At 41.9% G+C, this 27534-nt stretch overlaps 1 protein-coding gene across 19 annotated transcripts in view; it reads left to right on the top strand.

Moving 5' to 3' along the window:
* The first annotated feature begins 5299 nt into the window (after positions 1-5299).
* The window catches only part of Ssbp2 (single-stranded DNA binding protein 2), a 245871-nt gene continuing 223636 nt past the window's right edge, over positions 5300-27534 (top strand). For 4 of the 19 annotated variants that reach the window (NM_024272.4, NM_024186.5, NM_001360775.1 and 1 more), the window contains exon 1: positions 6092-6243. In NM_024272.4, the coding sequence (NP_077234.2) occupies positions 6182-6243 (62 nt within the window). In that variant the 5' untranslated portion in view covers positions 6092-6181. Of the gene's footprint in view, positions 5562-5944; positions 6244-16135; positions 16229-27534 lie in introns of those variants that run through there. The other 15 variants (XM_030247373.1, XM_030247371.1, XM_030247376.1 and 12 more) reach the window with 11 other exon arrangements.

Genomic DNA, 27534 nt, shown 5'->3' on the forward strand with positions numbered 1-27534 from the left:
TTACATATAACTTACATATAACTAAGTAAGCTCTAAGGCTGGGGTAATTTGCCACAACCCATGTATTTCTATTTCCAACAGAAGGGAGCACACTGTCTGGAGAGTGACACAGTCCACCTCCTGATACTGGGACTTTTGATAGCTTTGAGTCTGCAAAGACATACTATTGGCATAACTGTACTAGGTGAAAGATGATTGTGAAGAGTTAGGAATACACACACACACACACACACACACACACACACAAAATACAGTAACATCATTGAATCAAGAATACTCTTTGGCACACTTCCTATTATATACTCCCAACATTTAATGACAAACTCCAGCTAGTGAACACTGTAACACTTGGAAATTGTTTTGCAAAATGTGCTAAAGTGTATGAAATTGCCATACATGGTAGTATAGGTTTTAATTTAAAAAATTTCCCTTCATCTTCAGGCTATCTGCAATGTTTTATATCAGGATAATTTTATCCCAAGTTACTAGATTTCAGATGGTTGCTGATATTAAGAAACGATCAGGCGAGGGCTGCAGTGGTGAAGAACAGGTATCATTCTTGGAAAGGATCCAAATTCAGCTTCTAGCACCCATGTCAGGCTTAGAGCTGCCTATAACTCCAGTTCCAGGGGACCCAACACCTCTGGTCTCTATGACCTTTTGCACTTACGCGCACATTTCTACATAACAGACTCATATATGTGATTAAAAATGAAACATATTTTTAAAAAGAGAAAGCCTAGGTTTTTAGAGGTTTTTAGAGTGGAACTGTTGGAGCTGGTAGATCTGAATCCCCCCTCCAAACCCACTGGTCAGTGTTTATGAATATGTAAGTTGGAATTTTAAAAATCCAGAGCAATAGGTTAAGTAAACAGTCATTGCCTCAGATTAACAAATGTTAAACCACCATCAGTGTGTGAAATGTTAATTGGAGGCCCTTTTCATCTCATTCTTGTCTAAAGAGCCAAATTTGTACAGTATTAAAGCTGCAGATTTTCTCCTGCAACCCCCCCACCCCCTACCCCCCACCCCCACCCACCCCCAGGCACCCGGTTACTCTGGTCTATGGCATTTGAATATTCAGTGAATCCCAGCCTGCTGGTCTATCTCCCCCCAGTGAACTTTCATAAGGTAGTTTGAGTGACAAAAATAAAATAAAATAAATCTCAGAGTCTGTTCACATTCCTCTGTGGAATAGTCACTTCTGAGAGAAAGAGGTGTGGCTTTGTGGTCTGGGATGCTCAGCCAGGAACGTGGGGTTCTCTTATTGGAATTGGTTTTGTTTGTTTAGTATCTCAGATTATGCTCACATCTTTCTGTCAGGACTCAGTTTACTCAGTTTAGAAAACAGGCTATAAAAATCTTTTACTAAATATTGAGTACTAATGAATATATTAAATGTTTTGTGATAGAAAAGGATGTGGGCACACCTTAGTTATTTATTTTTAATTTATTTTTATTTTTTTATTAGATATTTTCTTTATTTAGATTTCAAATGTTATCTTCTTTCCTAGTTTCCCCTCCAAAAATCTCCCCCCCCCCCGCCCTAGTTATTTTTATACACTGGTTTCTGAAGGAAAAACAACAACAACAACAACAACAAAACAGAACAGTTTTGTCCTTTGGAAAAATAGCTCACTCCCCTCCCCAATTTCAACTTCGTTGTTACGATGTTTTTATTTTTTTAAATGAACATTTTCAATGTTAATTTTTAAAGTCAACATGCTAAATGTTTTATACAATGTAATATATTCGCTATCAATTGTATTTAACCGTGTAGTCTTTGTTCTTTCTCTGTGACACAAGGAAATCCTTCCTGGGGTTGTGTGGGTTGTGAGAACTGGAGGCACTGTTAACCTTAATGTCTTAGTGAGAATATTAGCATGAGTGCAGTCTGGAGTCAATATAAAGGACAAACAGGGATGCCTGTTTTAAATTGATAAAGGTTTCCTAGAATAAGATTCAGCTTCCAGAAAGAGAAAATTGTGCAAAAGTACTCAAACAAAATAGGATGTGTGTAGAAACCAAACAATCACCACGGATGTTCTATGTCTGAAATGAGAAAGAAAAACATTACCCAAAAGTGTAAAGGCTCCATTGTGGGTGGCTAAGCTGGTCAGTATTCCCTATTCAAATTCAATTTTCCTAAAATTAATTAACCACTTAATCTTTCAAAATGTATTATGATTCTTTACTTTATGAACCTTTCTTTCCTTCTTTCTTTCTCTCTTTCTTTCCTTTCTTTTCTTTTCTTTTTTCTTTTTTGGTTCTTCAAGACAGGGTTTCTCTGTATAGCCCTAGCTGTCCTGGAACTCACTCTGTAGATCAGGCTGGCCTCGAACTCAGAAATCCGCCTGCCTCTGCCTCTGGAGTGCGCCACCACGCCCGGCTTTTATGAAGCTTTCAATTTCCAATCTCTTCCTTCTCTTCTCAAAAGTGAGAACAAGACACCTGGTCTTCAACCCTGTGTCTGGGATCTCAAATTTGGCTCTGAATATGTGTTTCAAATCTCATTAATTACAATATTGGTCCCAAGAGGTACAGCTGCAAAGAACACTCTTTGTACTCAAAATAATTTGAACAAGGGCAAAGAAGCATTTTATTTACATGTGTAAACATTAAGGGAAAAGCAGTACAGGAAGGCTCAGGTAGCTGCTGAGAGTTTTAATGATAATTGATTCGGTTACTTAAGCTTCAAGGTCACCACATATATGCACATATTCATATAAAAGTCACTTATATTTCTTGGATGCTATCACTCTTGCAGCGGTAATTCTGGCATCAATTTGGCAAGTTCTGAACTAAGACCTTTTAACATTTTATTCTTTCCAGATACTAAGACCATATTGTTCTGAATCCTATATCTTATTATGCAGATCTGTAATTTAGTTTTTAAATATCAGAAAATATGCCAGTACCCACAGGACTTTCTAATGAAACAAATTTGGTGAAAAAAACCAATCACATGAACACATTACAATAATAGACAGCAAATAGTATCTCCAATTTTCCTTCTTCATTTTCTTTTCTCTTTAGAATACATCAGGGCAAGCTGCAACTCTTTGTGGTCCTGTGTTATCAGAACACAACACCTACAACCAGACATTGTCATCCTGTTAGCGACTGTTGGCCTGGGGGTAGACAGTCAAGTGCATAATAAAGATAACTAAGTGCCTTACAGGAGGAGGGTCATCTGCAACATACCAGAACTACCTAAACGCCTTGCTTAAGATGGGATTGGCCATCTAAAGTAAGCAGCCCTAGCTATATGTCAGAATCCTTTGGAAGCTAGCAATTGTAAGTGCTTGGGTCCTACTCAAGGTCGATTGGTCATTCTGTACGCAAACAAACACAGGCAGGAGAATCTCAACACCACTTAAAGAAGAATGGCTCAGTGTTTTGTTTCCTTTTGACAGCACAAAGTCCATTTTTGGTTTCAATGGGAATCTTTCCCTTTTCCAGGTGTAGGAAAAGGGTAAGCTCCTTGTCACACATAGAAACACTTGCAAAGTGAGAGTTACATGGCAAGGCAACCTCTCCCCCCCCCCCTCTCAAAAGGGTGTTCTGTGCCTCCCCCCCCCCCAAATGACCTATTAAGTAGCAGTACACCTAGTCAAGCTGGCTTCTATCTTTTATCCCTGACAGCAGGTGGTGACTGTATCTCATTCCATCAGTGGGTGCTTGATTTACTTACAGTCTGACTCCATCCTATCCTCTAACTGGTATGGAGAGAAGGTCAGGAAATATAGGTCCTTGTGACTTTAACTATCTTTGGTAGGAAAAAAAACAAAACAAAACAAACAAACCGTTTCTGACTCAGTTGTGGACCTGGAGGGAGTTCAGCAGTTGCCAGAGGTCTCTTCCTGAAAGTATTCTGAGCACTGCCACACATGCAGTGTTCCATGGGTGGAGCAGAGCCTTAAGATGGTAAACATTTTCTGACTTAAAGCTAACAGCAGATCAAAGAATAACAGCTCCACAAGGCTAGCCTTGGAGGTAATGTTTGGGAATGGTGGCAACTTTATACATATTTGAGCATTTTAGCAAGTTTCTTTTTTTTTTTGAAAGAGTGGATTGCTGGCTGGCTCAGACCCATTTCTTCTAGGTCTTCACAGTCCATGAATGTAATGTTTCAAGCACCAAATCCCTGCAGATTATTAGAACCAGAAGGGAGGACATGTACGTCGTGTAGCTCAGCCACCATTGTGGGTCATTTAAAACAGAAAATAAAATTACAGTTTGAAATGGCAAATTATTTCTCTTTGGAATTAATCTAGTTAAGCCAATGTCACCTTGTATACTTTCTTTATACTCACTTCTTTTACTGGCGTAATTATTGTCTATTCTATAGAAATGTATATTTTTAAAAGCCATGCCTGCCCTCCATTATTTTTGTCATGCTCATGCCTCCTCCATTGGACTGTTTCTTCTATTCTTTTTCCCTCTTTTTATAGTTTACTTTCCACCTTCATTTCCCTCAAAAACAGTGGAAGTCCGTCCTCTTTATTTCCCCCAGTCTTTGATTGATGCTCAGTTGCCAGCCCGTTTTGATTCTCTCCCTCTGTCTCACTCACTGCCCTTCTTTAACCTTCTGCTGTTTTATTTCTGTCACTTGCTATCAGAACCCACAAACTCCATTTCTTTCCTTTCCATCTATCTCTGCATCTCCATATGCATTTTTATGATCCTACTGCTAAATGCTTAAAGCTGTGTGCAATAGAAAGGTATGCTTCCTCATTTGAATGTTATTTCCTTTCCTTAGCATAACCGTTACTCCTCTATTCATGCTTTTCTGAGGTCTCCATGTCCTACCCCAATGGCACCTCTCTTCCCCTGTCACCTCCCATTTGAAGCTCATCTCTTCTCTCAACCGGATTTCTACTCTGTCTGATTTTACAGCCAAGGATCTTTAACAAAATAAAGGATGGAGTCTATCAGAAACCAGGTTGCGTGTGTCTTGAGAAACTTTTGCGCATTCACTGAAATGAGATTAGGGACTTGGATCCAAAAATATTCTCCGGGAGTTTTCAGCTTGGGCACAGCTTTGCACATCTTGGGCTCTGCGGCCTATTCTGCTGGGCAAATACAGGGATGTCTTTCAGGGCCTTCTCTGAATCTTTCCAGTCCAAGGGTCAAATTGAAATGACATTGCCCATCCAAACTATAAAAGCAGGCCGAGTAGAGAATGCCTGGGCCCCTGGTCTGCTGCAGGTCTGTGCAGAGTACTGGGGAGGTAGGGACCCAGGCCTTGGGCCACTGCGGTCCCACGAGTCGGTCTCTTGACCTCTTTGGGAAGGGGAGGGGGTGTAGTCCCCTCTTAGACAGGAGGCAGACGCCAGGGAGGGTGGTCCTTTGGGATTCAGGGCTTGACTTCAGAGCCGGCGACAGCACCTCAGCGGGCGCCCCAATGGGAGGCACGGTGCCTCCCAGGGAGAGACAGAGGTTCGCTCAGTCCTTGAGCCAGAAGGTCGAGGGTTCAGAGCGGGCGTCCCCGGCCTGCTGGCCCTCCGGGAACGGGATTGGGGCGACACCCCAGACAGGAGGGATGAGATCAACCGCGGGTACGGACCCGGGGTGCCTGGCCGGAGAGGAGCGGGAGAGGAGGTTGGCGGGACCCCGGCGCCGGGTCCGCGGGTCCGCCTGTGGACTCGCCGGGCGCCCCGAAGTCTGGGGCCGCCGCGACTCCCGTTCCGCAGTCGCTGCCAGGCACTCCAGGCCGCACTTTCCCCTCCTCCCCGCGCCTTCTCTCCAGTGAGGAGCCGGGCGCGGGCGGCGCGGGGGGCGGGGCGGCGGCGGAGGGAACAGCCAGTTGTTTAAAATCCTTCTAGAGCAGTTTCTAATTCCCCCCTAGCGCCCGGGTTCGGAGGGGGAGGGGGGAAGGAGAGCGGGAGGGGGAGCGCGGCGGAGAGGGAAGGAGGGAGGGAGGGAGGGAGCGGGAGAGGGAGGGAGGGAGGGAGGAGACTGCCGCTTAGGCCGAGCCGCCGCCGCGCGCTCCGGCAGGCCGGAGGGAGGGGAGGCCTGTCAGTCTCGCGCGTTGCCAGGGCGAGGAGGGCGGAGCTCTGGCGTGGGGCGGCCAATGGTGGGGGTGGCTGCGTGGGTCGCCATGGGGACGGGGCTGTTCCCGGGGAGGCTGTGATGGGTTGACAGGTGCGTGACAGTGGGAGCTGCTCTCGGCACAAGCATGTACGGCAAAGGCAAGAGTAACAGCAGCGCCGTCCCGTCCGACAGCCAGGCCCGGGAGAAGTGAGTGTCTCCGCGCCGCAGCCACCTCCGCCTTCGCACGCGCGCACACTCGCGCACGCACTCGCACTCTCCGGGAACCGCAGCCACACGGCCGCCCCGCCGCGGGGGAGCCGGGGGTGGGCTGCAGGGGGAGGCGCGGGGCGGGGGCGCGCGGCTCCGGGGAGCGGCCGCCTGCCTCCACGGGGGAGCCCCCCGGGTGGGTGGCCGCGGGCAGCGGGCGGCGGGAGGGACGCGCGTGGCGGGGGGACGGCGGCGGCGGGGATGGAAACTTGTTTGGGTGGTTGAGGGGAACCACCCGCGGCTTCACCTCCTCGCAAAGTAACTTTGGAGCTGTGGTCCAGGACGGCCGGGCCGCGGCGCGCGGCGGGCCTGGGGGGCGCGGGCTGCGGGGCGGCCGGGGTCCGGCGGGGCCGCGGCGGGGGCCCGCGAGCGTGGAGAGGGGAGAGGACGGCGGGCCGGGCGGGCGGAAGCGGGGCCCCGCGGGGCGCGGAGGGCAAGTGCGGGCGTGGGCCGGGCGGGCGGGCGGGCGCAGAGACGCGGGTCCGCGGGTTCTCCCGGCGCAGGCCGAGCTGGCTGGCGGGCGGGTCCGGGGCGGCGGGGGAAGTTTGGGAGTGGGAGCGCCGAGTTCCCGGAGGGAGAGTGTGTGCTGGCCCGCGCGGGGTCGGTCGCGAGAGCTTGGCGCTCCTGCCTCCCGCCGCACACCGGCTCGGCGGCGGCCCCAGAACTTTTTGAGACTTGCGGTGTCCCCGGGGGTTGGTGGCCGCGGGCGCGGAGGGCAGGTCCCGTGGGCCGTGGCGGCGCCGCGAGGAGGGCTGCCCGCGGTGTGGACCCGACGCGGGTCGGCGTGGGGGCTGCGGCAGAGATGCTGGGCACAAGCCGCTCCGCTGGGTCGTGGGGGATACAGGTGGTAACTTCGGTGGGAACCCGGAGGACGTTGGGGAGCCGAGGTGCCACGGTCGCGGCACGCTGCGGAGCAGGCTAGTTGGCTGCTATTCTTGTGTACTTGTAACGGCGATTTGGTTGTTACTAAAATGAGAGCGAATAGTGACTCTGACACCGAGGAAGAACCCTCCCCCCCCCCCTTTTTCCTATGTGCAGATGTTCAGACTGATTCCCTGTACTGGGTCTGCTGGGGGCGGGGGGGGGGCGTCAAGCTTATCCTTGTCATTGAACATACTGTCTTGCTGAGGGGACTCAGGCTGGGGGAGAGCAAGTCCTTCTCAGAGGTACTCTGGGTCTCTTGCATACAAAAACAGCTTGGTAAATAAAAAAATCCAAATGTGTAGGCTACGGAGTTTACCCCCCTTGCTTAGGCAGTTAGTCATACCCTTGAAAGTTTGTTGTGCCCCAGGGAGGGGAACATGTTCTAATCTTTGTGTTGGCAGCAATACACACACAATTCCCATAGGGTTTAGAGGTGGCAGGCCCTGATGTAGGAAAACAAAACACAACAACAACAACAACAACAACAACATTAATGGAGAGATGTTTTTGATTCCTTCACCCCTGGTATTTTAAAGATCTTGCTGTGACAAGGAATATAAAAAACATACAGTGTTTATTGCCTGGTTAAGAAACTGTAGTTACTGGACTTGGAGTTCTAAAATATTACTGTGTGCTTATTAATCATTTGGCTGTAATATATCTGATAAAAACATCTGGAGGAGGATGCTTTAATGTTTATAAAATACCCGAATTTCACAGTTTGAGGAGTGAAAGGAATTGTATGTGATTCATTGAAAACAGAATCTTGTTGGGGGTTGACTGAATTTGGTATTAATTTGGGTTTTAGCTGGACTCCCATGAATAGCTGATATTCAGCCTAGTCGATTCCTTGGTCTCATGACTTTAAAAAAACAAAAATAAAATTGATTTTCAGTGCAGAGACGACAAGGGAGTTAGATTTGGTATGTTTTGGTCCTTTCCAGCTCTAATTCTGATTCTGTCACAAAAACAAGTAATTGCCACTTTACTCTCATCTGCCAAACTGAACACCAAGGAACATCATTCTTAGGAGCAAAGCGACGAGGGCTCGGCTAGATGGTGCTGTTTGATTTAAATATCTTTCTTCCATTTACTACAATTGGCAGTCGAGTTCTTAACTCGTTTTGCCTTGTGGACTAGACAGGTGAAGAAGCCACTTGAGTTGACAGTGGCTGTCTGAGTTTATTGTTTCTGCGTTAATTTCTAGCAGATCTAAGACAAACATTGAAGAACACCCTATTTTTATAGAATCAATGTCATGGGAGAGTTGATGTGATCACTGTTGTTTCTGTTTACTGATATCAGTATATTGATTGCAGAAGATGGGAAACTTAAAGTTGCCATTAAACGTATGGGGACGGATTTTTGTTTTTAATTTTGAAGGAAGCAGATTTGAAGAGTTAGCCAAGATAAATAATTCTCTAGTAAGCAACTTAAGACCGTTCCAGTCTTAAAAGTCACAATTAGTTTATATTTTAGTAATAAGTATGAGTATATCTTTATAAAACAGTTTTGCAGAATGAGTTGTGAGTAATGGCAAAGACGGAGTGAACATACTAGCTTTATAATCAAGAGTGTGTTTTCTCACACAGCTTCACAAAGGGAAAGCTGGCAGTCACTTACCTGAATTTAAGTCTTTGCTTTGTCTTGCAATAAGAAGTTACTATATAAAGTATTTGAAATTAATCCATGGCTTGTATAATTTATAAAATTTTGTTTTGTAATTCTGAACATAAAAATTGGCTAGGGTCAGGTTAATTGTGTGTTTTGTTGTTTTACAAAATAAACAGGTTAAGCCTACTCAGAGGTTTGCAAAAGGTTTAATTAGGGAGAGTGATTGAACAACCCTGGAGGAAGGTGGGCTGTTCGCATAGAAATTTTAATTCTGATCCTGATAGATTATTGCCACTGGCTTTAGTACTTCCCTTATAGCACTGACCACGATAATCAGTGTTTCTTTTGAGTAGGGAACAATACTTTTTATTTCTCTCTTAAGGTGGTTTTTTGTTTTTGTTTTTTTGTTTTTGTTTCTTTTACATTAAGAACCCTGTCTTCTAATACTGGAAGTTGCAGTTTCTTGGTGATGGATATGCCAGACTCAAAGGAATCTTTGCAGTGTGAAAAGTTCTCATTGTAAGGACATTCAAGGTTGAGTTCTATATTCTTTAGCATGGTTTTATTTAAAAAAAAAAAAAAATCCTGAACAGGAATCCAGAGAAGAACTGTTGTGTTTGCCACAGTGTATGCCAACTCTGTGTGGAGAGGTTCATCATGTTTATTTTCTCTTTATTCATATTTCTTCTTGTTCTCCCAATAATTCTGATAGGTGGCTTTTTTCCTTCTCCCTTTATGTAACAAGACAGATTCCCTGTCTGATTAAGTAACTACCCAGGGATAAGATGCTAGAAAGTAGGAGAGCTGTGCTTTCAACCAAGGTTTCTCCAGCTTTTGCACTTGTCATTGAAACTGAAAGATACAGTTTCAATGACCAGGTTACCTTCTCTATCTAGGATAGAGTGTCACCGATTTAGGAAACAGTATTACATAATCAGATATAACAGCATCAGGATTTTGTCAGCTGTGTAATCTTGACCAAGCTGCATCCTTGGGCTTATAACTTTCCATGTTGGCAGGTTGCAAGTATGTATGTGGTGTGGAAGAAGGCAGAGAAAATATTTAGAGATGGAAGTTAGAATCCTAAAATAAAGAAGAATCCTTGTCTCTTGAGACTTTCCATTTTGTTTGATCACTGACAATTTCAAATTAAGTATAATAGTTGTGAGCAGTTTATGAAATATGTTTAAGCCACACCACTAAAGAACTAGTGATAAGCCAATACATACTGATACATTTATTTATTTATTTATCTGGGTCTCGTGTGGCCCAGACAAGCCTGAAACTCCCAATGAAGCAAGGATGCCCTTCAACTTTCACCCTCCTGCCTGCCTCTAGCTCAGTGCTGGAATTATGGGCGTGTATCACCACACCCATTTTTATGTGGTGCTGGGCAGGCTCAGTACCAACCGAGCTACAGCCTCAGCTTCTCATTTGTTAACATTCTGTTAGGATACTGAAGAAGAATTTGCTAGGAATTGAAGATGGGCATGAGAGACACATGGTAAACAGTAACTTTTATCAAGGAGTTATTGAACATAGAAATTAAACTGTAACATGGGGCACGGAAAGGTAATTGTGATGTTTAGATGTTGGTTCTTGAGGTGGAAATTCCGAAGTGAAGTTTACTCTGTGCTCCTTCTAAGTGGCTGCGATCTGAAGAGCATGTAAGTGCTCCTGAGTGTGAGTTCCTAGGGAGCAGGAGCTGCTGCCCTTCACCTTGATCTCTGTTTCATCATTAAAGCATCCCTACCAAGCAAAAATTATGTCTGGCTTTCTTGTTTTCGGAAAGAAATAAGGCAGGTGAAGTAATACAGATCTCTTTAGAAACTTGTTTGACGAACAGCTGACACAATTTAAGATTTCTAGTTTATTCTTTTGGGGAAGGGAAGCTCTGGGAGTCAAATTCTTGGCCTTGTGCAGGCAAAGCATATGTTCTTCACTGGTGACATCCCAGCCCACAGGATTTCTAAGGCCAATGAGAGATTGTTACAGAGACAAAACAATTTCCAGGATGTTTCCTCTAAATACAAAGTAATTTGGATCCAAAATGTCATTTTAGCTGTGAGACTTTTTTCTTTTGATGGATGTCTTTTAGGAAAAGAATAAAATAAAACCCGGTTTTTTGTTTTTGTTTTTTGTTTTTTGTTTTTAAAGGAATGAATCTAAAGAAAGAAATTGGGAATAGTGAGTTACAGGATCTCACTATGTAACTCTGGCTGGCTTAGAACTTCCTAGGTAGCCCAACCTGGCCTAAAACTAACAGAGATCCACCTGCCTCTGCTTCCCAAGTGCTGGGATTAAAGGCGTAGGCTACCAAGTCTGGCAAGTTTTAGTATTTTATGTAGAAATTTATTATAGTTCTTAAAAATAGCATTATAAATACTATAAACTATCAAAAATGTAAAATGTCTATTTTCATACTTTCAATTTGCCCATAAAAGCATCCAGGATGAAGGGAAAGATCATGAATTTGAGTGTATAGCAGTACCACATGTGGCTTACATCTCCAGCAGCTACTAAGGGACAGAATGGTGTTCTTTAAAATCAGACCATGTTCTGGAGCAGGGGCTGGATGCCCAGGTGGAGGCTGTCCAGTAGTTTCCAGTTCACCCTGTAGTTTGCAGTTCCAAGTAAAATTTGAATTTAGACTCTCCTAAGAAGCAAGGAGATCATAGCTATATATCAGTGTGGAACACAAGATTAGGACCCCACTTAAAGCTTTAAAGCTTTGAAAGTCTTTTGAGACATATGCAATAAAACATCCATAGCTATAATCATGTTTTGGCATGCTACTGTGCTAGTGACATTGTTTACTAACAGTTAATCCTTGGTAGACTTTTTTTTTTTTTTTTTTTTTTCTGAGACAGGGTTTCTTTGTGTAGCTCTTGCTGTTCTGGAACTCACTCTGTAGACCAGGCTGGCCTCAAACTCAGAAATCCGCCTGCCTCTGCCTCCCAAGTGCTGGGATTAAAGGTGTGCGCCACTACCGCCCAGCAATCCTTGGTAAACTTATGCTAAAACTTTAAATTTATTAAGAACATATTTTTTAAAAAGTGGACTTAAAATAGCTTTGCAATAATGGAATAATATGTGTTTTTTAATTTTGAAAAATAGTTTTGAATAGAAATTAATGGAAATATTCACATTTTAAGAGTGCTTTTCAGATTTTGTTTGTATTATGTAAATACAGCTTTTTGTATACGACGGAAGTTAATGGGATGATAAGGAGTTACTTGAGTCCTACACTGAAACCATCTATAGGCACTAAAAAGGTAGTACAGGGTAAAGATGACAGCCCACCCTGGTCTCTTAGCAGAAGCTGGTCTTGCCTTCCCAAGCTGTTGGTTGGTAGTACACATTGTGAGACAGTACTGCAAAGCAGGTTCAGTGGGCCACAAAACAAGGAGAGTGTTTTCATGAAGGTGTTAGAGTCAGTGGAGGCTCTGATGGATGAGTAATTTTTGTCAGAGTTAAGTTAATAACTAAAGAATTCCCAATAGTGGAGATAGTCATAGTTTCAGATAGTCACAAGAGCAGAAATGTATCTGAACTGACCTAAGCAGGCCTAATGCAGTGTCTGCTCCTGTATCATCTATATTTAATCTTTCTCGTCCATCCTTCACCTTTTAAAAGAGAAACATCAGCTGACACAATTTTCTGGTAATAATTAATAATTCTCATACTTTAAGAACTCTGATGATTGTCTGTCTTTCTCTTCCTCCCTTTCTTTCTTTCTTTCTTTCTTTCTTTCTTTCTTTCTTTCTTTCTTTCTTTCTTTCTTTCTTTCTCTTTTAAAGGTTTATTTATTTACATTGAATACACTGTAGCTGTCCACACCAGAAGAGGATATCAGATCCCATTACAGATGTTTGCTGGGAATTGAACTTAGGAACTCTGGAAGAGCAGTCAGTGCTCTTAACTGCTGAGCCATCTTTCCAGCCCGATGATTGTATTTTGTTCAGGACTCCTATTAGCCAATGATGAGCCATCAAGAGAGTTTATATCATGGTTGAGTTATAGTGAGCTTGAACCAATGATCTGGCAGGATCTCATTTTTTATATTCTGGATTAACTTTATAGGCAAGACATAGAGAAACGTTGAGCATTGTTTAAACTGTAGAAACCAAAGCACAACATTTTGTCATTTGTTTCCTAATTTTAGATGTCTTTGTAGTTGTAGCTATTGAAGACTATTAATTTTAATTCATTGTAAAATCAAGTAACATTAAAATACTAGTTGAAGGAAGGCAAGAATAGAATGGGGAAAGTTGTTTATATTAGAAGAGTTAAGAGTTGGTGCCCAAACAAGTTGACCTCTGAAACCTTCAAAGCAGGTCCTTTGTAAAGGACCTGATACTTGCCTCTTTTCCAGTTTACCTTACCATCTTCAAATTTGAGATTAAGAAAACCAAAAGCTCCTTTATGGATGATCAAAATCTAAGTAAATGAGTTACTGTGTTGTAAGTTATTTTACATAAAAATGAAAATGAATGCTTTTTGAGAAATTCCAACCTACATGCAGTTTTGTCATAGAAAGGTACTGCTTAGTCGGATCAAACCCAGCAACCCTCTGATTTAGTAGTTTGCTTACCTTTATTTCTTTTAACCCGCTGAAAAGTCCACAGGCGGTAGGTGCTACCTCTTAATGAAACGAAAGACACTGAAGAGTTTCCAGTGTTTTTATCTTTAAGTATCAAAGCAAGGCATAGAAGATGGCTTAATTAATCTGGTTTAAAAATCAATCAGTGTCCTGCAGCATCTGAAGAGTCATTCAGAGCTGATGAAGTAAATCAAGAACAGGACCGTGCAGGATCAGCTTTTCTGCCCACCCTCACGTGCCTGTCATGGATGGAAGAGGTCTGCTACAGGTGCCTGGCATCACTTTCTGTAAAAAGTGAAAGGCAGTGAATTGGGAGATCTCCTGAATGCCTTATGAGAAAATGTAAACATTTCCTTTGAACTGATCACTGATAAAGATAATACTCTTCCTGTGGCTCACCCCCTGAGCTGGAAACATCCCCCCCCCCCCATCTCCCTTTTTATGTAAACACAGAACACAGCTAGGAAGAATCATGAGGCCATAGAGAGGATACAGTGAGGCTTGCTCTCATGAGATGGTAAAGTTTGTTGGAGTAATGTGTACTAATAAGTAAGTAAACAAATGCACTAGGCACGTTTTTGGGCAGTTATATTGGCAATAAAAGTAATAAAACATCGGATTATGATAGAGACAGGAAAGCTGTATTAGATTTGGTAGCCACAGAGGACACTTCTTGGAGAAGAGATTTAGACAGAGATCCGAGTAATTAACACTAAATAGAACAGTTAGGGCAGGAGGATTTCAGGTCGATCTGAACTATCACTGAGGAAATGTCTCTGCATAATTATCTAAGGACATGTAAGGTATGAAGGTAGGGGTAGAAACTGTACTTAGCTGGTTTGTGAATCGAATTGGTATACAGTCTTCCTAGCTGGTAGGGGTGAATGTCTCTAATCTCCCAAGACCGAAGGGTATAGTTGTTCCTAAGAAAAACACTAATGCTTTTATAATGATGTTGCTTTTAGGGAGGGAGAGCTAAGGTTGGGGTTGGGGAAATAGATAAGTCTATAAATTTCTTGTCATGAAAACATGAAGACCTGAGTTAAGTCCCCAGTACTCATGTAAAGAGCTGGATATGGTAGTATGCTTGTAATGGAAGTGCTAGGAGACAGAGACAGATCTTTGGGCTCTCTGGCCAGCCGGTCTAGTCTACTCAGTGAGCTATAGCCACTGAATAACCCTGACTCAAAAAGGTAGATAGATGGCACCTCCTGAGGAATATTACTAAGTTTGTCCTCCAGCGGCCACATTCCCATGAATACACACACACACACACACACACACACACACACACACACCTACAAGCATGTACACATAGCATCAACAAGACAACATAAGTTAATGAGCACTTGGGGCTCTTGGGTGGTACAATTGGTATGGTCACTTCTAAACTCCAGATAAGTTTGGATGATTTTGTAGCAACCCTCATTGACTGTTTTTGGTTCAAAATTAAATATATGTATTCTGAATGTTTAACTTAAAGGTTGGTTTTCCTTTCACTAGAAATTAGCTGCCTTTTTGAATGGGAGATGAATAAAGCTTTAACTATCAGTTTGACTCAATAGAGAATCATGGATTATATGCTAGTTATAAGTTTATCAGTACTTTAATTAAAAGAAAAATAACATGGTTAAATTATGTGAAGCACAATTTATACAATTACATAATGCCCAAAGTGCCTTGTCATGAATAAAATAAACAATCTTATTTAATTTTATTTTAAAAATAATTTTACATACAATCTATTTTGATCATATTCTTTTCATCCCTTAACTCCCCTAGATTCTCCCTAACTCTCTACCCACCCAATTTCATGTTTTCTCTCTCAGAAATCAAAACAACCAAAACTCTGAAGCTCTAAACAAACAAAAACCAGTAAGACAAAAAGCACACACATACAAGATACTGAGTCCATTTTGTTATGGCCAACTACTCTTGGGCATGGGACTTGCCTTGGACTGTAGTTAAAATATACCCAGTGACATACTATTGAAGAAAAATGATTTTTCCCTTTGCCAGTGGGTATCCATTCCAAATAGCTTCCTGGTTAGGAGTGGGACTTTGTGTCTACTTCTCCTTTAGTATGTTGGGATTTTGTTTTCATTGAACTTGTGCAGGTCTTGTGTGTACTGTCACAGTCTCCGAGTTTATGTGGATCAGTCCTCTTTCTGGAAGATGCTATTTCTTCAGGGTCACCACTTCTTCCTCTTAATTTTTTTCTGCCTCCTTTTCTGCATAGTTCCCTGAATCTTGAGAAGAGTTTGATAAAGACATCCCATTGGGAGTGAACTACTCCAAAGTGTCTCACTTTCTATACACTGTCCAATTGTGGGTCTCTGTGTTAATTCCTACCTACTTCAAGAGTAAGTTTCTCTGATGAGGGTTGACTGATACACTGACCTCTGGGTATAGCAGTGTGTCATTAGGAGTTATTTATTATTATTTCTTGCTGTTCCTTTAGGAGAATAACATAAGATGTTCTGAGAGGCCTATGACCCACACAGTCTCAGTTTTGGCTACTTTAAGCAGTATTACATGTGGGTTGGGTCTTACATCCATCCAGTCAGAAGTTGGTGGGTTACTTCTGTTACATTTGTGCCCGTGTTGCCTCAGTCTGTCTTGCAGGCAGGTCGGGGTCATAGGTCATCGCAGGGTTTGTAACTGGGTGATATTGATGCTTACCTTTCTCAGCTCGTGGCTTTCAAGTACCTCCTAACATCATGCACGCAAGTCAGCATGGGTGAAGCTTCTAGTTGGGCACTCAATTTCTCCGTTCTCTATGACGTAAGTAACTGGTGTCTTGGGCACCAGAGTCTTACTGTCAGGCTGTAGAGGGTGATCGATAGCTTTGGTAAGTAGCCTATGATATTTGGGTAGTATCCATGGAAACCCACAAGCCCAACTTTTATTTGAAGTTTTTATGCTGTTCTTATTATATAAATGGGTCAGTGGATGTGGGACTCAGGGTAGTTTCGACCTTTTTGTGTGTTTCTGTTTTCTGAGATAGGCCATTGCTGTGGGTCAGGCTAGACTTGAACTAGTGTCTCTCCTGCCTCAGTGTCACAAATTCTGGAATTGTAGGTGTGCATACTATGTCTGCTTAGTTTGGATTTCTAACTTATGAAGGCACAGACAGATTTTATCAGTGAATTTTTACCTGTTCATTTGCATTGTCTGGAGAGTTAAACTAGAGGTAGGGAGAGGGGAGTTCTTCTCTCCCCATTGTGGACTGTGTTAGGTTCTTAATGAAGATTAGCAGTTTAGTGTTTGGATTCAGGCCAAGGTTAGCTGGCCCTTTGCCGTTAGGCATAGACCCAGGTGGCAGGGGTGTGTGGTGGAGAAGGTTCTTTATTGTAGGCTAGCAAATAGAGAACAGGGAAGGCGTAGGGACTAGCTATAACTTTGAAGACACACTCAAAGGTGTCTTTCTCTACTTGGCTCCACCTCCTAAAGTTTCCAGAATCACATGGAACAGGACCACCAGCTGCTGACCAAGTGTTCAACACCTGAGCCTGTGGAAACATTGCCTGACCAGAAAATAGCACATAGAAAAAGAAGGGAAAGTCTTTCAATATAAATGATCGATGTTCTCTTTTACTATGGTAAAATATGTATAACAAAATTGACCATTTTAGCTAGTTTTTGGTGTGCAGCAACAGTGCCATCAATCACCTTCACATTGTTGTGCAACCAGCCCCTCATTTCCAGGGCTTTTCATCTGCCCAAGGGGGCTCTCTAACCATGAGACAGCAGCTTCCAGCTCCGCTCCTCTCCTCCCAGCATCTGGTGACCACACTTATTTTTCTGCTTTTTTGAATTTGACTATTCTAGGAGCCTCAGTAAATGGAATCAACAGTATTTGTATCTGGCTTCTATCTTGCTTACTCCTCACAGTAACTCATAAAGTAAATACATTTTTGATTTTAGACTGGGGAAAGTGAATCTCAGGGAGTGTCTATGTGCTATCCAAGGACACTCAGTGAATTGTGCAGCCTGGATCCAAACCCTGGGGCTCATTCTAATCATTTTACTCTTTGCATTTCTTTGCTTGACCCCAGAGGAAAAGAATTGTGAGTAGAGTTGGGGTAGGGTAGGAAGTGGGAGAATGCTTTAGCTGTTCTGTTGGTAACTCATCCACCATGTTTAGTTGGAATGAGACCTAACAGGAGACGTTAAAGTAAGATTAAAAGCAATTTACACCCCCTAAAAGGGTGGACAGAACCATATGAGCCACAAATAGCTCCATGTCCTTTAGTGTCTGAGGCTTAACTATTTGGCTATAAATGCTATAAAGGAGGAAGATACTGACTAGCAGCTCAGGCTTCATCCTTTCTGTGAGTAGTAACAAATGAACTGTTACAAGTTACTGTACTTGGTAAAGTTTGGAGTCAAAAATAAATAGGAAAGTACAAACACTAGAAGAAAAATCTGTAATCATGAGTTTCCTTTATCTATGAGCACATGATTTTGTTTGCTTGTTTTGGGCTTCTGGAAAGTTCCATGTGGTCCAGAAGTACTATAACCATATTGAGTCTGTTACCAGTCATTTCTCTGGAAATGACTACTAGAAAAAAATAGAAACAATTTGTTATTTTTTTTCATTATATACTATTTGTTGGTCATGACTAGATTAAAATATGAGATGATTACACTGTACATAGCATTAAAAGCAAGGGCTGTTGATAGGAAGCTGTTATGGTGTTTCAATAAGCATTTTAAATCCTGAATTAAACTTAGTGATTGATATTATTCTTTTATTTAAAATTATCACTGAAAAACCTGTATGAGCTGCCTGCCATAAAATACCCAGCACACATACATATATACACAATGTATAGTACAGATTTCATTTTGGGACAGCCATGCTAGTTCATTTTGAATTCAGATTATATTGGGTAAGTTATGTGAGTTGGGCTTGAGAGCCAGGAAGATGAGGATAAAGCAAGTTTTCCCTGAAGTGTTACACTGACAGGAGAGCTGATAACACAGCAAGTGCTGTAACATTGTTACAGCAGACAGGACACGTCCTTAGCATTCGCTCCCCAGCAGGATGGAGTCTTCAGAGGGATGCTGAAAAGTGTAATGATGATATGTACAAAATTAAACCCAGGGAGGGGAACACCAAGTGATTAGCAAGGAGAGTTTTGCCGCTCCTATGTCTGAAGGATCATTCAGAACAGTTACCAGAATCTGGTGCATGAGAGCTACAGCTCCTGGAGGAAGGCCAGCCTCCTGGAGCTGTGGTTTGAAAAGGACCACTGCCACTGTCAGCCCGTCTGCTAAGCAGAGCTAGAGGCCTAGCAGGGAGGAGCCACCTTCTGCTGCTGCTGCTCATCTCTGCTTCCAGAGGTCAGCGAATTTGGCTATGTAGTCTTTGGAGATAAGCGGTCCAGGTCTGTGGAATGATGGAAACTTGAGAGTGGTCTGAAGAGATGTGGGAAGCAGCAAGCGTAATACTTAGTGTCGATTATGTTTTTAATTCTGTAAACAAACCTTTCAGGTCTTAAGGAAATAGAGCTTCAAAGTCAGTTTTACCAAAAATAGCATTTAAAATTAGCTTTAAAATGTCTGAGTATATTATTTTTATGTGTTTTGTGAGATGGGGATTATATTAATATTGCTTCCTACTATCTGTTTCTTTATCCATTAAAAACAACAACAACAACATAAAATGTACTCTGTTAATGTCAGCTTCAGTTGAGACTTCTAAGTCAGCTTAGTTAAGTCATCTCTGCCCACCAATGACCTCATCCTTCCCAGGGCTCGCTATCAGCACTTACCACCCTGGTAGCAAGAGCTCTAATGTGTAAGCAGGAGGCTCCAGGAGGCCTCTGAGAAAAGGTACTAATATTCTAGAGGGTAAGGATAGGTAGCTGGGGGATGGTCAGTTAAAGAGCATTCTAGAAGAAACATGCACACAAACATGGAGACATTAAAGAGAAATGGTATCTGGTTTTAGTTTATGTGTTCTAGGACCCCCCCTCCCCCATGGATCCTATGTGTGGACATTCAAGTCCTTTACACGATAGGGTATACTGTTTGCATGCAGTGTCCCCACAATCCCTCAGGTACTTTCAGTCTTCTTTAGATTATTTATCTAGTGCAGTGTGAATAAATGTAGGCAGTTGTTATATTGTTTCTGGAATATGACAAAAGAAGTCCATATAGATGTGGTATTCTCTGAATATTCTCAGTGTGAGGTTGAACTGTGTTGGTAGACTGCTGTAAATTTGGTGTAAAGTTGGTACTATAGACGATATGCGTGGTAAGTTAAACTACTTTGGTTGTAACCTTGAATGACAGCTTGATCTATGAGATAAGGAATTTTAAGCAGGAAAGTTATATCATGAGATACATTTTGGAATAATAATTTTGTAAGTAATATGGAGAACTGGGTAAGGGGACAGGTATCTTAGGAAACTTTTGTAATCAAGCTACTGTGACAGTACAGTTTTATATGGTTACCTTGTTTGTTGTTGTTGTTGGACTAATACAGTAGCAGTTTCAGGATATAGAATACACTGGATTCAGGGGCTTCAATGTAAAAAGTAGGATTTTTAAGATGTCTATTATGTTTCAGTCACAGATGCGGAGGAAGTACAGGAGTAAGGATGGGGAAGTGTGAGAAGGAGGACGCTCAGATTGAAATGCCATTCATAACTAGAGATGGAGCCGCTGGGGGGTGGGGGGAGTTGGATAAGTCGGACTTTGAGTTCAGAGGGAAAATCTAGGCTGGAGATACTGGAAGGGAGAAGTGGTGGGGCAGAGATGTACTATTTAGAAGCATACAGTACTTGCTTTCAAGCTCTGTTCCATGCCTTCTGAGAGTTGTTGCTCTCACATTGCTGATGGAGGGAACCAAGGCTTATTTAGTAAGCTTAGTAGTCTTGTAAACAATGCTTGTCTGAGCTGCAATCCATGCCCAGGTTTAGCTCATTCACTTAAATACTGTCATGGAGGTATGAGATCCAAACAGGAATATGCATTTATCTTCAGTGCATAGCTTGCTGAACTTTTACCAACTGAACAGAAAAGTGTGACTAAGCACCCACCTGAAGAAAAGACCCAGAAGCATCTATCTGTTCCTACCTTACCTGACTTCTACCAATGTAGATTAGTCATGAGCCCTTTTCTAGAGCCCAGATTTTCTTCTGTTATGTATCATGAGGTGGGAAGGAAATGTGTTCTTGGGAATGTGGGGGGAGAAAGTGAGGAAACTGAAGGAAGATAAACCTTGGAGAATATGTAAAAGCCAGGTAGAGTGAAAGATTCAGATTTAGACTGAAAAAGATCAGCAAACAGAAATGAGGGGACCTCATAAAGCATCGTGTCAGGAAGGGGAGTTTCCAGAGGGGGGTTAACTTTGGCAGACCTAGAAGGGAATAAGATGTTAGCCAGGGCTGGATTTTAAAATTATGATTCCTCCTGTGATCTGGGAGAAAAGCTGCAGTGGAGGGTGCCTTTGGTGGGAGTTGTTGTGCTTGTTGGTTGGTTCTGACAGAATCTCACTATGTAACTGTAGCCCTGGCTGGCCAGGAACACAGAGATCTACCTGCCTTTGTCTCTGCTCTGTCTCCTGAGTGCTGAGATTAAAATAGGCCATGCCTGGGCAGTGTTAGTATTTTGGGGATAAGGCAGAGATGGAGGTGGCAGGTGTGGAGAGCCTTTCCTTGAGAAAGAACAAGCAGAAGAAAACTGCAGGAGGCAGAGGGTGGTTTCACTTGACACATCTTCTAAATGGGAAGTGTTTGCTGGTTCTGTCACATTGTGAAGAGGTTTTGTTAATTACTGTTGTCTACTTTCTTGTACTTTAAATTTTATTAAATTATGACAATAATGGGTTACTATAGGGTATGAGAAAGAAGCCAGTAAGTGGATTTTTTTTTCTTTTAGTAGATAGGCGACTATGTATAACTTTTAAAAATGAGTTTTAGGATAGGTTACAGTGTTAGCTTTTTTTGTCAATTAATTTTTAGAAGCTTTCTGAATCTTAAAGTAGAATAAAGGGGTCATCTCTAAAAGGTAATTGGGAAGTGATTGTGGTATAGTTAATAAAACTAAATTAATAACTGCTTGCTGGGCCTACCAGTCAGTAGGCCATTAGTGTTTAAACAAAATGCATTATGGGAAAAATAACTTAAAAAAATACAGGTAAGGCGAATTATTGATCAGCAATTTCCCCCAAGATTAAAACATTCTATCCTGCAGGAAGCTCCCTAGGCAGGAAGGTAAACAGCTTAAAATAACTTCAGGAAGTTCCTGAAACAGAGCAGAGTCAATAGGCTCCTCCCTGCCAGAGTAAGCAGTGAGACTGAGCTGCTAAGTCTGAGACCAGACCAGCTGCCTGGGAGAGATTAGGTCAGAGTCACTTGGGAAGATCACTCTCCAACCTGTTGAACTCAACTTTGTGGTGTTCTCCAGGTTCCCAGCTTTGTGAGTTGTCATCCATGCTGGGGTGGGCAGTAACCCCAATAGAACTCATTGGTTCAGCAAGTTGGACTTTGGTGTTATCTGTACTTTGGTCTGTTGTGTAGTCTTCCTGTCTGAGGTGAGTAGATGTGTGTATTGCATCTTCCCATCACCCAACAGAAAAGAAGAAAGTAAAAATAACCATATGACCTTGCAGATTTTTTTCTATATGCACACATGCCTAGGAATTTTGAAGAATTGTTTAATGAAGACAAAGCAAAACAACCCAAAGGCACTTGTATAAAACCCTACCTTTATTTTATTATTTAGTTATTTTACTATCAGAAACACAACTTAATTGATACAAACAGTCCTGTACATGCAGCTAGGCCTTGTGAGGAAGTGAGTGACATGGCACATGTGCTTGAGTTCTGGGTGACAAGAGAGGACTGTGACCCCAAAGCATGAGCCCACTGTCCCCTCATAATTGTATATAGTACCAGGAGAGAACCTAGGGCCTTGTATATGTTAGGCAAGTGCTCTACCACTAAGCCATACCTTCTAGCCCGAGACAGTTTTCCTGAATCTCATGCCAGCGTTTCTTAAACACATCTTTTTTAAAGATTCATTTATTTTATGTATATGAATTCACTGTAGCTGTCTTTAGACACACCAGAAGAGGGCATCAGATCTCATTACAGATGGTTGTGAGCCACCATGTAGTTGCTGGGAATTGAACTTATTAGGACCTCAGGAAGAGCAGGCAGTGCTCTTAACCACTGAGCCATCTCTCCAGCTCCATTAAACACATCTTTTAACCAAAGTGTATTTTCATGGTGCACATATATCTTACAGCATGCAGGAGGAGGATCAGAATTTTAAGAACAGCCTTGACTATATGGCTCCTGGACTACAGGAGACCTTGTCTCAGTGCCCTCCCCCTACCACAGAGAGAGGGGGGTTAGAGGGGGAGAGGGGGAGGGAGAGACAGACACAAGTAAAATAAAAGTGAGTTTGATTGAGGGGAAGAAGGTAAGAAAATACACAAGATTTTCACAGGCCAGGAGCAGAATGGAAAGAGTAAAGAGTAGGAGGGGCAAAAATGACAGGTGATAACATTTGTGTACACTGGTCATTTTCCAGGTTCCCAATAAATACCTCCTCAAAAGCAAAAGTTAAAACAAGTTTAAATTCTGTCATCCATTTACTCATTAAATACTTATTCAGGGTCTTGCTGTTTGCCAGGTACTGTATAAGGCAGCAGATCCAGCAGTGAGAAGACAAACCTTGCCAGAGAAGTGAACAGAGCAATTGGCATAGGGAACAGTCTGTGCTTGGGAGACAGCCAGGAGGATCGACTGAGCCTGTCAAGAAACAGAAAGTCCAGCAGTGCTGAGTGTGTGTGTGTGTGTGTGTGTGTGTGTGTGTGTGTGTGTGTGTGTGTGTATGGCGGCCGGGGAAGGGGGGACGAGGTTTCAGAGAGAAGCCACAGCTCCTCTGGAAAGCCAGGGATTAATTTAGAATTCCTCCCAAAGCTGTTGGGCCCCCTCTGAAGTTGTTAAGTAGGCAGGGACCCAGAGTTTACTCTTTACCATCCCTAAAGCAGGAAACATGTAATCTGAGGTGTTAAACAAAAGCAACCTCATTTCATCTAGTGGTAGTATAGCAGATTGGTAAATGCGCTTGTCATTTGCAACAGTGTACATTTATACAAGTGCAAGGGTGGCACGCTGAGTTTGGCTAATTTATCATGTGTCCTCTGATATGATAAAGCTTCGATTTTCTTGTCAGTAGTGATATTTATAAAGTATGTTGTGAGTAACTGGTAAATGTCAATTTCTTACTAAGAATTATTTTGTCGTTTGAAAGTATATTTGGATTAAAAAATGTAGGGTATAAATTAGAACCAGTTTGTATCATTAAAGTACAGAGTACACAGTTCATCTCATGACTGATTAGAGGTTTGAAATGCAGCTACGAATATATGAGCTATCTTTTTATATTATAAAAATACAATAAATTTAGTTGTATCAATATATTTAATATAATGCATACTGTCCAGCAGGAGACAAAGCTTACTTATACTCACTGCTATTCTAAGCAGAGCTCATGTGTAGTTTTCTTTAGTAACTTAGTGCTTATATTTACTTAAATGAATTCAAAGTGAATGCTTATATTCACTTAAAATCAACTATAAAATACGTACAGATCAATTTTTTTTTCTTGAATAAGATAGTGTGTGTGTTTGTAAAACATAACTCAGAGGCCATGGTCTTGATCTGGTGGTTAAATCAGCCATCTTCACATGCCACTGTTTAAGTAAAAGAAATATTTCTGCTCAATTTCATGAGGCTTTCTCAGTCATTTTCTAGGTTTTCCTGTGTTGTGCATATTCTCAATAGTTTGGTTGTCCTCTTGATAATGCCAGCAGCTTTGACTGTATGAGTTCTTTCTGTATACAGTAGCCCATTGTTACTTGGAATAGGCCTGAGAGAGGGAGCTACTTATGCCAGAGTGCAGGCCAAACCAAGGTGAAGAGTATCATAGTCTAGCTTTTCCAGCTCTTTAGGACAGTAAATAGTCGACCAAGAAGGGGGATAATATTTAAATGTAAACAAGTAAAATGATTAATAAGAACAGTGTAAAATACAAACAGTTCAAAATCATAAACATACACTAAATATTTAAGGTTATTGTTATGTCTATTCTAATTTTTTCTTGTCTATTGTGAGTATGGAAGCAGTGCAGCATATAAACATAGGGCCATTTTTATCCGTGTACTTAAGATAGTATAAAAGGCAAAGGGACAGGTATAGCTTGTTTCTACATCATCTACGACTCCCCCTGTGTATCCCTAATTTAACAAAACAATGGGTCCTGAGTCTAGTCAGAAAATGCCATCCTTCTGCCTGTTTATTAGTACAACTTGATATTTTTTTTTTGCTTTTTGATCTTGTCTCAAGTTAATTTGTAAAAACAGCATAGGACACTGGTAGTCTGCAAATGTGTGTGGGTGGGTGTCTCACAGCAGTCCGTTTGTCTTCACACTGGCAGGAGCCTTCACAGGGGCCTGGGCACCTTTTGGGAGCCTGGGCCTTTGCTGGAGCTGCAGCCTCTGCCTTGGTTTGAACTTGGACTTTGGTTGGCAGAGCCTACGCCCCTTGGCCATGTAGCTTCAAATCCACTTCCCAAGCTTGGGGTGAGGGATGAAAGCCAGACGGCTGAGTTTGCGGCTGGGGCCCTTTGGCATCATGGGCTTGATGGCCTGAGGCTTCACAAGGCCTTGATGGCCTCTGCATGTGCAGTCACGGCCTTTGCATTGTTGGTCTGCATCTTCTTCATCCTTTCTAGTTGTGCTTCTTGGCAAAGCGCATGTTCCTCAGGAACTTGGGGTCAACCCCCTTAAGAGATTTGTATCTTTGTGACGGGGGTTTCTTGATGCCGTTTCTGTGCCATTTGCGGGACTGGTTGTGTGTGGTGAGGTTCTTGGACTTAGCCATGTCTGTACCATGACCCGCAGCACCTGGGACCAGAAGAGAAGACACAACTTGCCATTTTTGATTGGGATTTTTTTCCCAGGTAATTATGACTTTGATAATGCTTTAATAAATTTTGGATTCTGGGCCTTCTTTCAGATGGAAGTTGCCACTCTCAGTGGGTCTTCGGGAGATAATTGTATTGCTGCAAGTATTTTATTTCCCGGTGTTTATATCTTGGGGAGGCTTCTCACAGCTTCCATTTACCAAAACTGAGAGGGCCCAGTTCTCTTTTTCTTTTTTTCTTTTTTAGTTTTTCAAGATAGGGTTTCTCTGTGTAGCCCTGGGTGTCCTGGAACTCACTCTGTAGACCAGGCTGGCCTCCCAAGTGCTAGGATCAAAGGTGTGTGCCACCACTGCCCAGCAGGAGGGCCCAGTTCTTAGCTGTTTGAACGTCTTTTCCTTATGCTTGTTTGCCATTGTGAGCACTGCATTATTTCTTCCATCCAGTAGAATCTTGAGGTTGCTGGAGTCGTTATGTTTTTCTTCTTATGACTGATAGTTTTTATTTTGTGATTGACATTGAAATGAACTTATACTGCAGACATTGTCTGTTCTTGATGGATTCTGGAATTCTTACCTTGCTCAATGAAGAACAAGGTTACAAAACTTATAAGTGTTTTAAAATATTTTAAATTTAAATCTCTTGAAATTATGCAAGTAGAAGAGTTTTGCCACTTTAAATTATTTTCTAAGAGCCCCTTTTAATGATAAGAAAATTATTTATCCAGAACTTGAGAAAATTTTGACACTTTATTTTTTCATGTTTTAAAATTATAATTAAATCCTTTCCTCCTCCAAGTCCCTGAACATCATGTAAAAAGGGAAGTTCTTATGAAAAAGCATCAGAAGACGAAAACAAACAAATTGTCCCTTTTCTGGTAGATAACATTTTTTTAAAGGGCTAATTTTTTATTCAAAGATTTATTTATTATTATATCTAAGTACACTGTAGCAGTCTTCAGACTCACCAGAAGAGGGCATCAGATTTCATCATGGATGGTTGTGAGCCACCATGTGGTCGCTGAGATTTGAACTCAGGACCTTCGGGAAAGCAGTCAGTGCTCTTAACCAATGAGTCATCTCTCCAACACCAGTAGATAACAATTTAGAGCTTCACTGACTAAATTAAGTGTGTGGGATTCCACTTAATCTTCAGAGTTTGATAGGAATCTGTTGTGTGAATGCAGAACAGTTTTATTTAAAATAAAGAACGTATTGTTTACATATTATGAGGAAATACAGAGTGTCTGATAATGCCCTTCACTGCTTGTATGGATCTATACTGTAAAGACAACTGCTGTGTTCATGAAGAACACCCACTTTTAATGTCTTTATATTAGAAGCACTTATATATTTTATGGATCATGGACTTTACCTCTTTATTTTGAAGAAGGTAAGTTTTAGCTTTCATATTTAGATGCACCAAAAAGAGTTAAAACATTGCAGATAAGATGGTAGCATGAAATGATTTTTGCAGATTTTAGTTTTTGAAATACAAATATTGTATGGTTTTGAGATGTCTTTCTATTTTGAATGGAGTGTTTAAATGCTTGGACTTTCCAGTTCCTAAAAGGTCATTTTGGCTGGATATGAAGTGCCAAATCGAAGACCACCATATGGACGTGTGTTAAGGCCTTGAAACCCAGCTCCTCAATGCTCTGCAGAGTTCAGACACCCAGTTTTTATTCACCGGCCATGATGATTGAGATGACCACAGACCTTTTCATTTATCCACTCAGGATTTTATCTTCTCAAGTTCCCAAACTGTGTATATGTGTATAACTAAAAACAAGTCAAAACAAAGCAAAAACTACACACAGACACACAGACACACACTTTAAAATATTAGGTATTATCTCTCCCAAAGAAATCTGCAAGTAAGTAGTTTATGTTCTTGAGAGAGAGGATAGAGGATCTTCTCGCTTGGTTATCTCTCCCATAGATTTATTGAAAGTTAGGGATCAAAGAATATTATGCCAATTGAAATCTATTTGGATAATTGACCTATTTTTATGGTTCTTACTACAGAATGGTCACTGGAATGCTTGAAGTAGACAAGCCATTTTAACCCACAACTTAGTAACTAGCCAGGAAATCTCCTCTTATTTGCATAAAGATAATTTGCCACTGGATATTGCCAGA

Source organism: Mus musculus, chromosome 13 (assembly GCF_000001635.26).
Source record: "Mus musculus strain C57BL/6J chromosome 13, GRCm38.p6 C57BL/6J".
NCBI classification, from domain to species: domain Eukaryota; kingdom Metazoa; phylum Chordata; class Mammalia; order Rodentia; family Muridae; genus Mus; species Mus musculus.